Source organism: Mustela erminea, chromosome 6 (genome assembly GCF_009829155.1).
Source record: "Mustela erminea isolate mMusErm1 chromosome 6, mMusErm1.Pri, whole genome shotgun sequence".
Lineage (NCBI taxonomy): Eukaryota > Metazoa > Chordata > Mammalia > Carnivora > Mustelidae > Mustela > Mustela erminea.
In genome coordinates, this window is record NC_045619.1 from 85483937 (window position 1) to 85494233 (window position 10297).

Genomic DNA, 10297 nt, shown 5'->3' on the forward strand with positions numbered 1-10297 from the left:
AGGTTGATCTCACACACGGGGGCCAGCGTCCCCCTGCCACCGAGGCCGTCCCCTCCCTCCAGGCTATGGGAGCTGCATCTAGGCTGGGGTTCCAGGGAGGAGGTGAAGTCTAATAACTTCTGGGTAATTGACTACAAGAAAGCGAGCCCAGAAGAGATGAAACCTTGATGCCTTGGAAGGTTCACGTCACAAGCCAACCAGTTGTTTTCCATCCCCTTCAAGAAGGACTAACTGAAGGTCAACAACAGGAAGAACTTCCAATTACCAGAAGGGGTAGCATGGACATCCTCTGTCACAGTCAGTCTTGGGTGAGGGGCTGTCCCTGCCTTGACTAATAGTTGGAGTCAGAGGGAAGGGGTTTGGCATCACCCCCTCAGAGAATCCCCAGTCACAGAATCAGTGGGGGTAGGGGAAGCCCTGGGGCCTCAGCCCTGGGGGAACCAGGGCACAAACACGGAAAACCAGGGGACGTCAGTTCTTATCTGGAGCTCATTAATGGGGAACATTAGTCAGCTGTGAAGGCCAAGATGGGGTGATAGGCATGCGGGTGGGCAGGGGTGGGGGGTAGGGGCAGCCGTAGGAGAGACAAGGTAAGGGCCTAGACTCCACCTCTACCTCACGTGTCCCAATCCAGGATGGAAGAAGCCTATATAGGCCCCTGGCCCAGCCTCCCCAGAGACCCTGAGAGAGAGACAGAGACAGAGAGCGAGAGAGACCGTGCTCCACAAACCTCCTTCCGCCACAACTGCAGGGCCAGCCCACAGCATGTGGGAACTCCGGTCCATAGCCTTCTCCAGGGCCGTGTTTGCAGAGTTCCTGGCCACGCTCCTCTTCGTCTTCTTCGGCCTCGGTTCGGCCCTCAACTGGCCACAGGCCCTGCCCTCCGTGCTGCAGATTGCCATGGCCTTCGGCCTGGGTATTGGGACCCTGGTCCAAGCTTTGGGCCACATCAGTGGGGCTCACATCAACCCTGCTGTGACTGTGGCCTGCCTGGTGGGCTGCCACGTCTCCTTTCTCCGAGCTGCCTTCTACGTGGCTGCCCAGCTGCTGGGGGCTGTGGCAGGGGCCGCTCTGCTCCATGAGATCACACCACCTGACATTCGAGGGGACCTGGCTGTTAATGCAGTGAGTAACCAGAACGTTGTCCTTTCCACAACGGGAGGTCCTGGGGAGTCCCTTGGAAAGGGTGAGATGGGAGGGACCAGATCTGGGTGAGGGTCTGGGTGGGGAGAGAGAAAGGTGGGGAGGGGGGAAGGAGAAGAGAGGGAGAGATGTTGGAGCCAGGAGCACAGGTACCGTAAAGGAGCCAGGGTAGAAGGAGCGATGAGGTCAGAGCAGAGGCAGGATCCAGGCGGGTCTTCTGGCACCTTCTGCCCTGAGCCTCACGGAGGAAGAGCAGCATCAAGGTTGTTGCAGACTTGATGCCCACATCACAGTGAGGGCTGGGCCAGATCTCAGCCGAAGACACAGTCCCAAAGCAGATATGCTTTCTGAACTGGGAGGAACCTCAGAGTGCTAGTCCCAAGGGTTTTCTCGAGGAAAGAAGGATCCAGTGTTTTTTCAGCATCCGCGTGCGAGCTTCACAGCAATCTCCTCACAAGCCACATGTGGACACCTCACAACTGAGCTTTGAGACAGGGAGGGGTATATCCATTGCTTAAGGTGCCAGAAGCCAGCCTTCAAACCCAGGCTTGACGGCAAGACTCATGATCTTTCCACCTGACTCTTGTACCCTCTCTGAGCCATCACCTAAGACTTGTTAAGGAAACCGAGGCTCAGAGAAGGGGAGGGATGGACCAAGAGTTCTACAGTTTGTCAATACCAGAGAAAGCACCAGAACCTAAGGCAAAGCTGAAGAGGCAAGGTCTCTGCAGATCCTGGAGAGGGTCCCCAGAGCCCGTGACTAACTGCTGATTACATGAACGATGGCTAATTGGACACCTTAGGCATTTTGAGAGCTGGGGAGGATGCCGCAATCCCTCCCTTTCCTCGTTCTCACCTCTCCTACCCTCTCTCCTGGGTCTGTGCAGCTCTCTGGCCTCTGAGGCCATGGGTGCGGCGGCAGAGTCTGTGTCCCCTCAGTACACCTCTCCCTCCATCCCCCTTCCTAAGTCAGGGCCACAAGCACCCCATCCCTGCCTCGATGCCCTGCCTTTCCCCGGGCTGCTGGATAAAAGCTCCGATGTCTCTGAGGAGTCCTACACGGTTTCTGGGGCCGCCTCCTCCTTTGCAAGGGGCAGAAATGTCCCAATTGAGGAAATTTTTTATTCTTCAAAATGGAAAATATGAGGAGGCTGGGGGCTCAGGGATGAGAAAAGGCTAGAGTGGCCATGGTGGGAGACAGACTGAGGAGTGTGACCCTTTCCAGTGAGAATGAAATGAGTTCTGTTCCCAGCAAGGAGAGGGCCAGTTAAACTGCCAGAGGAACTTCCTGAGAGTATGTATGGCCCAGAAAGTCTCAGAATGAGTGGCTGGAGAATCTCCTCTAACAGCAAAATAGTGGGAATGTTAAGGGGCCATGGAGACACTCACTCCTGCTTCCCCATCATCTGACAGTCAACTGGTGCCCTCAGAAGGGAAGGGTCTGGGCCGGAGAGGGTCTCAGCATTTACCTGCTCAGCATTTACCATCTTGAGGAACTAGGGAGAACCCTGCCTGGCTGGAATAGGGCAGCAGTGGGACTGAACTGTCTAGAGGCTAGAAAGCTAGATGAGACTGTTCCAGACTCATCCCCAAGACTGTTGGAAGAACCAAGAACCCCAAGACTGTTCCAGGCACCTCTGAGGTCACTGGAAAGGCTGGCCTAGACACCAGAAAGTTACCACTGACATGCCCCTGCTCTTTGCCCGGCAAGGTACCACCTACTTCTCGGTATAACACTGTAAGATGAATTCTGTGATCCCTCTACCCTGATTGGGAAATGGAGGCTCAGCATTCAGTGTCTCCAATCACAGAACCGGCTGGTGTCAGCACCTAGAAGTGGAGGCAGGGCTGTCCGACACTAAGTCCACGTTCACACTTCTCCCTTAGAAAAGCCACTTACCAGTGGGGATGGGGCTGAGGCTCTGCTCTTATCATTTCTAGTCCTCACACAGCCCTCCGGAATCTGTTTTGTTATCTCCATTTTAAGGAAGGTCAAACCGAGGCTGAAGTAGTAAATAGGGTCCCATGGCAGGTTACAGGCCTCCAAAGTATGCCTTCAAAGCTCCTTTCACGAACCCCCACTAGAGGCTCTAACATTGGACTAGGGGAGTGGGGGGCATGAGGTTAGACCCTAGAGACCCAAGGACGCCAGCCCGATGGCTAGGACCCAAGAGTGGGGGTTCGGGGCCTGGAGAAAAAGCGTGGGAGCTGAGAGCTGTCCTAGTGCCAACCGGTGCAGTGCCCAGAGCTTGAGGGCAGGGTGTAGGACGCAGGATGACAAAACCCAGGGAGAAATCCAGTGCTGGGTGCGGCCCGGTTATGAAATAGCCTCTTTGCTCGGCCCCAAGTTCTCTCATTACCCAAGGTGGGGTCTGCCAGGACCATGGGCACCCCACCTGGTCCACAGGCCCCTCCACACCATGGTACAGGGCACCAGCGCCCCCACCCTAACTTCATAGGATATGCAGGGAACAAAGCCACAGGGCAAAACTCAGGCCTGAAACACAGTGTGGAACAGGCAAGATCTGGGGGGGTCAGGCAAAGGTGAAAGGAAAGAGTGGCACACTGGGCTGATGGGGTAAGGGGATGCACCAGGACGGTCCTCAGGCCCAAGTCCCAAGACCCCCCTGGGGGCCCTTTGCCCACAGGAGGAAAGACTACAGGCCTCTCGTTACCTCAGTAGATCTTAAGCCCTTGAGAGCAAAGAAGGCCTTTCTGTTACCCGCCCGAAATCTTCCTGCTGCAGTCAAGACCTCTTCCCTTCTCGTTGTTCAGGAAACAAATTATGCACCTCAGCATCCTTTTCCTCTCACCTTGGGCACACAGTCACAGCCCCCCAAAATCTAATGGGCTATGGGGTTGTTTTCCTACCTCTGGCCTGGGGATCACCTGCAGTCCTGGGGTCCATCCCCCTACCTTTGGGCCACAGCCCGGGAAGAAGCCATAATTCATTTGAGCTAATGGGTCTGGGGAGCCCAGTTGTTTCAGTCCCAGCCCAGAGGCCTCCCTGGAGCCTTGGCTGCAGATGGGCCTGAAGACGCAGCCAGAGTGGGGAGCCTGCTCAGCATGCCGCCACCCACCCCATCTCTTTCGCCAGCTCAGCAACAACACAACAGCGGGCCAGGCTGTCACGGTGGAGCTCTTTCTGACCCTGCAGCTGGTGCTCTGCATCTTCGCCTCCACAGATGAGCGGCGGGGAGACAACCTGGGCACCCCCGCCCTCTCCATCGGTTTCTCTGTGGCCCTGGGCCACCTCCTTGGGGTAGGTCATGGCCATTGCTCTAGCCTTTCCGGAGGCACAGACGTACAGACCTTCCCCAAAGAAGCAGACACACAGACCACTCTAGAAAGAGATACACATACCTCCCAAGAGTGACAGACACAAAGACCACCCCCCCCAGGGGACAGATACACAGAACTCCCCAGAGGGACAGTCATGTGGCCACCCCAGAAGGTTTGAATCCCTGGTACCCCAAAGGAACAGATCTCGCGCCAGCCTTCAATGAATACAGAACATTGAACATATAGGGACCAACTGCCCATCCCAGGATTCCCTTGAGGTTAAGGTCAAGTGCTAGAGAGGGCCACAAGGACCCCCTGCTCTGTCATCACCATATCCACTGCCTCCCCTTACAGATCCACTACACCGGCTGCTCCATGAACCCTGCCCGCTCCCTGGCTCCTGCTGTGGTCACCGGCAAGTTTGACGACCACTGGGTAATGACTGAAAACTCCCTGCCTTCCTTCCACCTTCCCCTCCCTCAGACACCCATCTCCAGGAGGGCTGGAATAGAGTGGGGTCAGAGCTCAGAGAACCTCAGCACCTGTCCTGTGGAGCCTGGGGTTCCACCTTCCCAGCCAGTGCGGACCCTCCATTTCCACATGCCTCAGAGCAGGTAATAGCAGCGGCTGCCTCACTGGCTTTTTGGAAGAGTTAAGTGACGCTCCCTTAAGTGAGGTGTAAAACAGCTCACAAGGTGGGCTGGAACCCGTAAAGGGTAATGTTTATACTAGCTAATACATCCATTTGTGTTATTCAGCGCTCATCTAGCCTCAGTATGGGTCAGGCCTTATTCTAAGTGCTTTGTAAACATGACCTCACTTAATTTTCGAGACCACCCTAGGCGGTAGGCATTATTACAATGAAAGGAAACTGAGGCACAGACAGGGTGGGCCAATTGCCTCTGGTCACCCGGGCAGTCCGTTTGGAATTCGCGCTCTTAACCCCCAACTAACCAGACGCCCCCACCAGCCGCCGCTGGCATTACTAAGTCTGCCAATCCCCTCACCCCGGTTCATGGACCACGTGGGAAACCCCCTTTTCAACATCAAGTCAGGGGAGCGCGTCTGGAGGGTGAGGGGCGCGGGTAGTCGTGGCTCCACCCGCCCCCTCTCCCCCAGCCACTATCCCGGTCCCCAACCGGCTTCTCCACTCGCCCCAGGTCTTCTGGATCGGACCCCTGGTGGGCGCCGTGCTGGGCTCCCTCCTCTACAACTACGTGCTGTTCCCACCGGCCAAGAGCCTGGCCGAGCGCCTGGCGGTGCTCAAGGGGCAGGAGCCCGACGCCGACTGGGAGGAGCGCGAGGTGCGGCGCCGGCAGTCGGTGGAGCTGCACTCGCCGCAGAGCCCGCCTCGGGGCAGCAAGGCCTGAGCGCGCCGCCCGCCCGGCCCCCCGAGGACCCGGTCATCCCCCACCCCCACCCCAGGCTCGGTGAGGGGAGAGCTCCGAGTGGCTGCCCGCCGGCCGCCCAGCCCGCCCCTCCCCTCCCCAGGTCCAAAGTCCGCCCGGGCACCGCCGCCGAAGAGCCGCTGTCGGGGCTGTGGGATGGCGGGGAGCCCGGCCGTCCCCCTGTCCCCAGGCTGCTAGCCTCGAGCAGTCCGACGCTCTGGCTCCTTGCGGGGAGCTGGCCTCTAGGGGAGGGAAGGTCAGCAGGCAGAGGAAGGCTCTGGAGAGGCCCGGCACCGGTATGGCGGGGGAGGAGGATCTGGGAACGGTGAGGCAGTTTTGGCTAGTGTATGAGCGTGTGTTCCTCCCCAGCGTCCCTCTGTCCCCAAGTGCTCCGTGGTGCAGGCTCCCGAGCGAGTGGCTGTGCCTGTGGCGTTGCGAGGGCACCGGCTGGCAACCTCTCACCCCCCTCTTGACGCCCCCCCCCCACCACCAGTGCAATAAATCTACTTCCTCTGTAGCGATCCTCCCGCAGGAGCTCTGAGAGTGCTCCCCAGAAGGGAAGCGGAGGGTCTGGAGGCCCCTGAGAGGGCGGAAGGGAGTGCCCTGATGGCCAACCCCTACCCTCCTCTCCTGGAAAATTCCCCCAAGCTGCAACCCTGGGCCCCAAGATTTGCCAACTTCCGTTGCTAGAGACAGGTATCAGCCAGAGAACAGCCTCTCCAGAAGTGGCCTCTGGGGAAAGGGAGGGTTGGGTGGCCAAGGACCTCCTGTCTGCCCTGAGGGAAGACTCTTCCAAGAAGGAAGCCAGGGTATGTGTGTGCACGCGTGTATATGTGTGTGTACCTGCCCTACACATGTGCATGAGACCCCCATCTCCAGGGGGCTCCAGACCCAAAGATTAGCCTGTGGCAGAGAAAACAAAAGCCCTCTGTGGGCCCCCGGCCTTTGTCTTGGGACAGGGGGAGATTTGCAACTGGACACTTGGTGAAAGGAGACACTCGTTTGCAATTGCGCAAGTGAGGCCTCTCTCCCAGCATGCACCTGCACCGGAGGCTGGCTGGCTGGCCAGCCAGGCCAGGGCGGCAGGCATGCAGGCCCAGGCCCCACTCGCCAGGCAGTGGCTCTTTCTCCCCAGGAAACTTTCTTCCTCTCCCTCCCTTCAGGTTTCCACCCTAGTTCAGCTACTGGGGTCCCAGGGGTGGGGGCCGGGGGGGGGCGGGGGGAGTGCCGCCTAGCCCTCTCAGGACCACAGAAGGGAAAAGACTTGTCCAGGCAGAGGCAGATCTGTGTCAAGAGCCCGGGCTTCTAAATTTCCAGGCCAGTGCAATGGTTCTCAAATGAGATTAAGTGGGATTAAGTGAGATGATGCATGTAAAGATGCTGTGTGAACTGTAATTCCTCATACCATTAACACGCATTATTGGAATTATTTCATTATTTCCGCTTCCTGCAGGTAGAGCACAGAAGGGACCCAATCCTCAGCCTCTTTCACCTTCTTTGGCTGGGGGTCAGTGTAAAGGACAGCCCCGAGAGTCCAGGCAGAAGGAGATGGGTTTGGGGGTGACCCCATCCTGGTCCAGCCTCTTCACCTCTCCTGCCCTGAGCGTACTCTAGCTGTTCTACTTTCCTCCTCCCACCACCCAAACACCATCCATCCTCTCCCTTCCTCTCGGGTCTGCTACAGAGCTAATCTAAGAATCACATCTGGAGCTCCCTTCTCCATGCACTGGGGCCTCCATGTGCTCTCCATGCTTCTCCATGCTCTCCAGGCTTCTATCCATGTCCGTCTCACACTGCACCAAGCACCCGGAGTGTATGGGAGTCTCCATCCCCTTCCTGCCCACCATGGCCTTCAAAGATGGACCATGTATGAGGAACCGCCCTGTGATTGTGACCACCTCCTCATCTACACTTTTTTCTGTCTTCCTTGACCAAAGTTCCCTCTGGGGTCAGGAAAAGCCTGCCTTGGCCCATAGGTGATATGGAGGAGATTGTCCCAAAACAGCTGGTGACTGCCAGCTGGACTCACTAACAGAGGAGAGCTTGTATCAGAGACCAAAGTGACCTCTGGAGCTGCACTTTGAAATACTCTCAAAGTTCAAAGGCAGCAAATTGAACTGTGAGCCAAGCCTGGATGTGTCTCAGGCATCTCATTCCCCCCAACCAACCTCACCCCCACAGATCCCCCTAGAAGTTGCCAAGAATTTCTCTTTGTGTCTATTCCACTTCCTGGATTGCGCCTCACCTGAAACCAAATGTGACATCACCACACCTTCCTGCCCTCATCGCCCAGATTGGGGTTACTAAGGTTAGAGGTCAAAGGAGGATTCAAAAGGGTGAGGATGGAGGGGACCTGACACCTAGTGAGCATCTTTTGTGTCCCAAACTCTGTGCTAAAACCTCAGGCAGGTTAGGGAAGGACAGCAGCTTCCAGCTCTTCAGGGTTTTAGCATTTCCAATGCACTCCCTATCACCCAGCCACCCAGCCCTGTGATTTTCTCCCCACCCTGTGAGAAAGGCAGAGTAAATACCGTCTTCCCATTTTACAGATTAAGGAACTGCATTTCAGAAACTAATCTAATGTCACACAGCTGTATGTAGTGAACTCAAGACTTGAACTCAGGCCTTCTTATTCAAAAATCCCATGATCTGGGAGTATAGCTCAGGGGTAGAGCATTTGATTGCAAAATCCCATGATCTGTCCATTCAGAGCTCACAAGAAACCAAGTATGATCCGGGGCAAGTCCTAGTTGCCCCTTGGGAGCCCCTGGCAGAAACCAGAGCACACAACTGAGACTGTCCAGCCCAGGGCTCTGTCTAGTGGGGGACACAGGCCCTTGGGGAGGGTTGCAGCAGAGTAGGGAGAAAAGGACAAAGAATACCAGACTGGTTTCTGTCCTTGAAAAGCTCCCAGTCTGGTGGAGGATGGAGGTCAGACACACCCCAAACCAGACAGAGGCAAGGCAGCATGGAGGCAGGTGGCTGGGCTTCCAGGTCCTCAAGCTGGGGACAGAAAAGGCTTTTTGGGCTGAAGGGAAAAGGTGGCTGACTCCTGGGTCCCAGCAGCATCCATTCCCACATCCCCACAGATGACTCTGTTCCTGCAAATGTGGCTTTCATGTGGCTTTGTATCTTTCAGCCGTGATTCTGTATGTCTGCAGTGCCTCCCAGGCAAGACTGTAAGCCCTCTGGGGGCAGGGCCCCTTCCAGTTCCAGATCTATTTTCCTTCCTCTGTCTTGTCTAGCATAGTGCACTGCACATAGTAAGCCCTCAATAAACACTCATTTGCCAGTAAGTGCTATTTCTACCACAACTTAGAGATGGTCGATATCTTCCAACGTGCCAGAAGACAGACTGGGGTCTCTCACATGTCTTGAGCCCCCCACCCCCCAGAGCTGCTGTTGGGTATGGCACAGAAGGAATTTCAATACTGAATAAGTAGCTCAACTGAAATAGCCCATAATGGCAAATTCCCAGAGCCAACCTGGCCAAAATGGGCATCCCAGGCTTTGTGACTCATGAAGCACCATGGAGAAGGCACCAAGACATGGGCAAGGCTGTCTGGCCTCCAGAGAAAGTAAAGAACAGAACAGCCCCTTTTGGTCTCCTCGTGCTGGCCTTAGCACCGTGTTGGAAAGTCAGGACAGGAAAATCCTGATACTCAACAGGTCCACAACTGACAGACCCAGACCTGCTCCTCCCATGTCCTCCCCATCTCAACTGATACAACTTAGTCTTTCAGATGCATGGGCCAAAAAGCTCCAATCCTCCTTGACCCCTCGTTCTCACACACCGCGAGCCTTCCATCAGGCCATCTGGTCAGTGCTCCGTGCACAAGGATTCCAGAATCTGATCACTCTCCCCTTCAGTATCCCTGGCAAGGTCCAGGCCACTGTTACCTCTCCCTGGGTAGGCACCTACCCATCTCCCTGCTTTTATCCCTGACCTTCTGGTCTCTTCTCAACACAGCAGCAGGCGGGTGGTGTTAAAAACTGTCAGACCATACCGGTCCTTGGCTCCCTGATTTCCTTCTCCCCAGTGAAGCCTGTGGCCCCTCCAATGACTCTGCCCTCATCTCCTTCTGCTCTTCCTTGTTCTGTCTGTTTCGGCAACAGTGGCCACTCTCTCTGCCCAGAATGTTCTTTCTCCAGATATAGGCATGGACCTCTCCGTCTCCTCTTTCAAGTCTTTGCTCAGATGTCACCTTCTTGATAAGACCCTCACTGATACCCCATTTAAAATTTCAAAGGACCTCCACTCCCACCCCAGCATGCCCAGACCCCCTTAAAATACTGTCGCTTGCCAGATTCTAACATACTGTATAATTTACACATACCCATTGTTTATTATCTGTCTCCTTTCACTAGAATATTAGCTCCTCAAGGCAGAGAAGTCATCTCTAGCTCACAGCTCTATCCCCAGTGTTTAGAACAGTGCCTGCCACATAGCAACTGCCTGATAAGTCTTTGAGGAAGGAATAATG

At 55.8% G+C, this 10297-nt stretch overlaps 1 protein-coding gene across 1 annotated transcript; it reads left to right on the plus strand.

Annotated features, from left to right (window-relative positions):
* The first annotated feature begins 693 nt into the window (after nt 1-693).
* AQP2 (aquaporin 2) lies at nt 694-9109 on the plus strand. Its single transcript, XM_032348141.1, has 4 exons — nt 694-1125; nt 4241-4405; nt 4780-4860; nt 5586-9109. Exons 1-4 carry the CDS (start codon nt 766-768, stop codon nt 5793-5795), a joined length of 816 nt encoding a protein of 271 aa, XP_032204032.1. The 5' UTR covers nt 694-765; the 3' UTR covers nt 5796-9109.
* The last annotated feature ends 1188 nt before the right edge of the window (nt 9110-10297 follow it).

Coding starts and splice junctions, on each gene's coding strand:
- AQP2 (XM_032348141.1), top strand. CDS start 766: ATGTGGGAACTCCGGTCCATAGCCTTCTCCAGGGCCGTGTTTGCAGAG. Junction 4,406..4,779: donor CCCTGGGCCACCTCCTTGGG/GTAGGTCATGGC, acceptor CTCCCCTTACAG/ATCCACTACACCGGCTGCTC. Junction 4,861..5,585: donor GCAAGTTTGACGACCACTGG/GTAATGACTGAA, acceptor CACTCGCCCCAG/GTCTTCTGGATCGGACCCCT.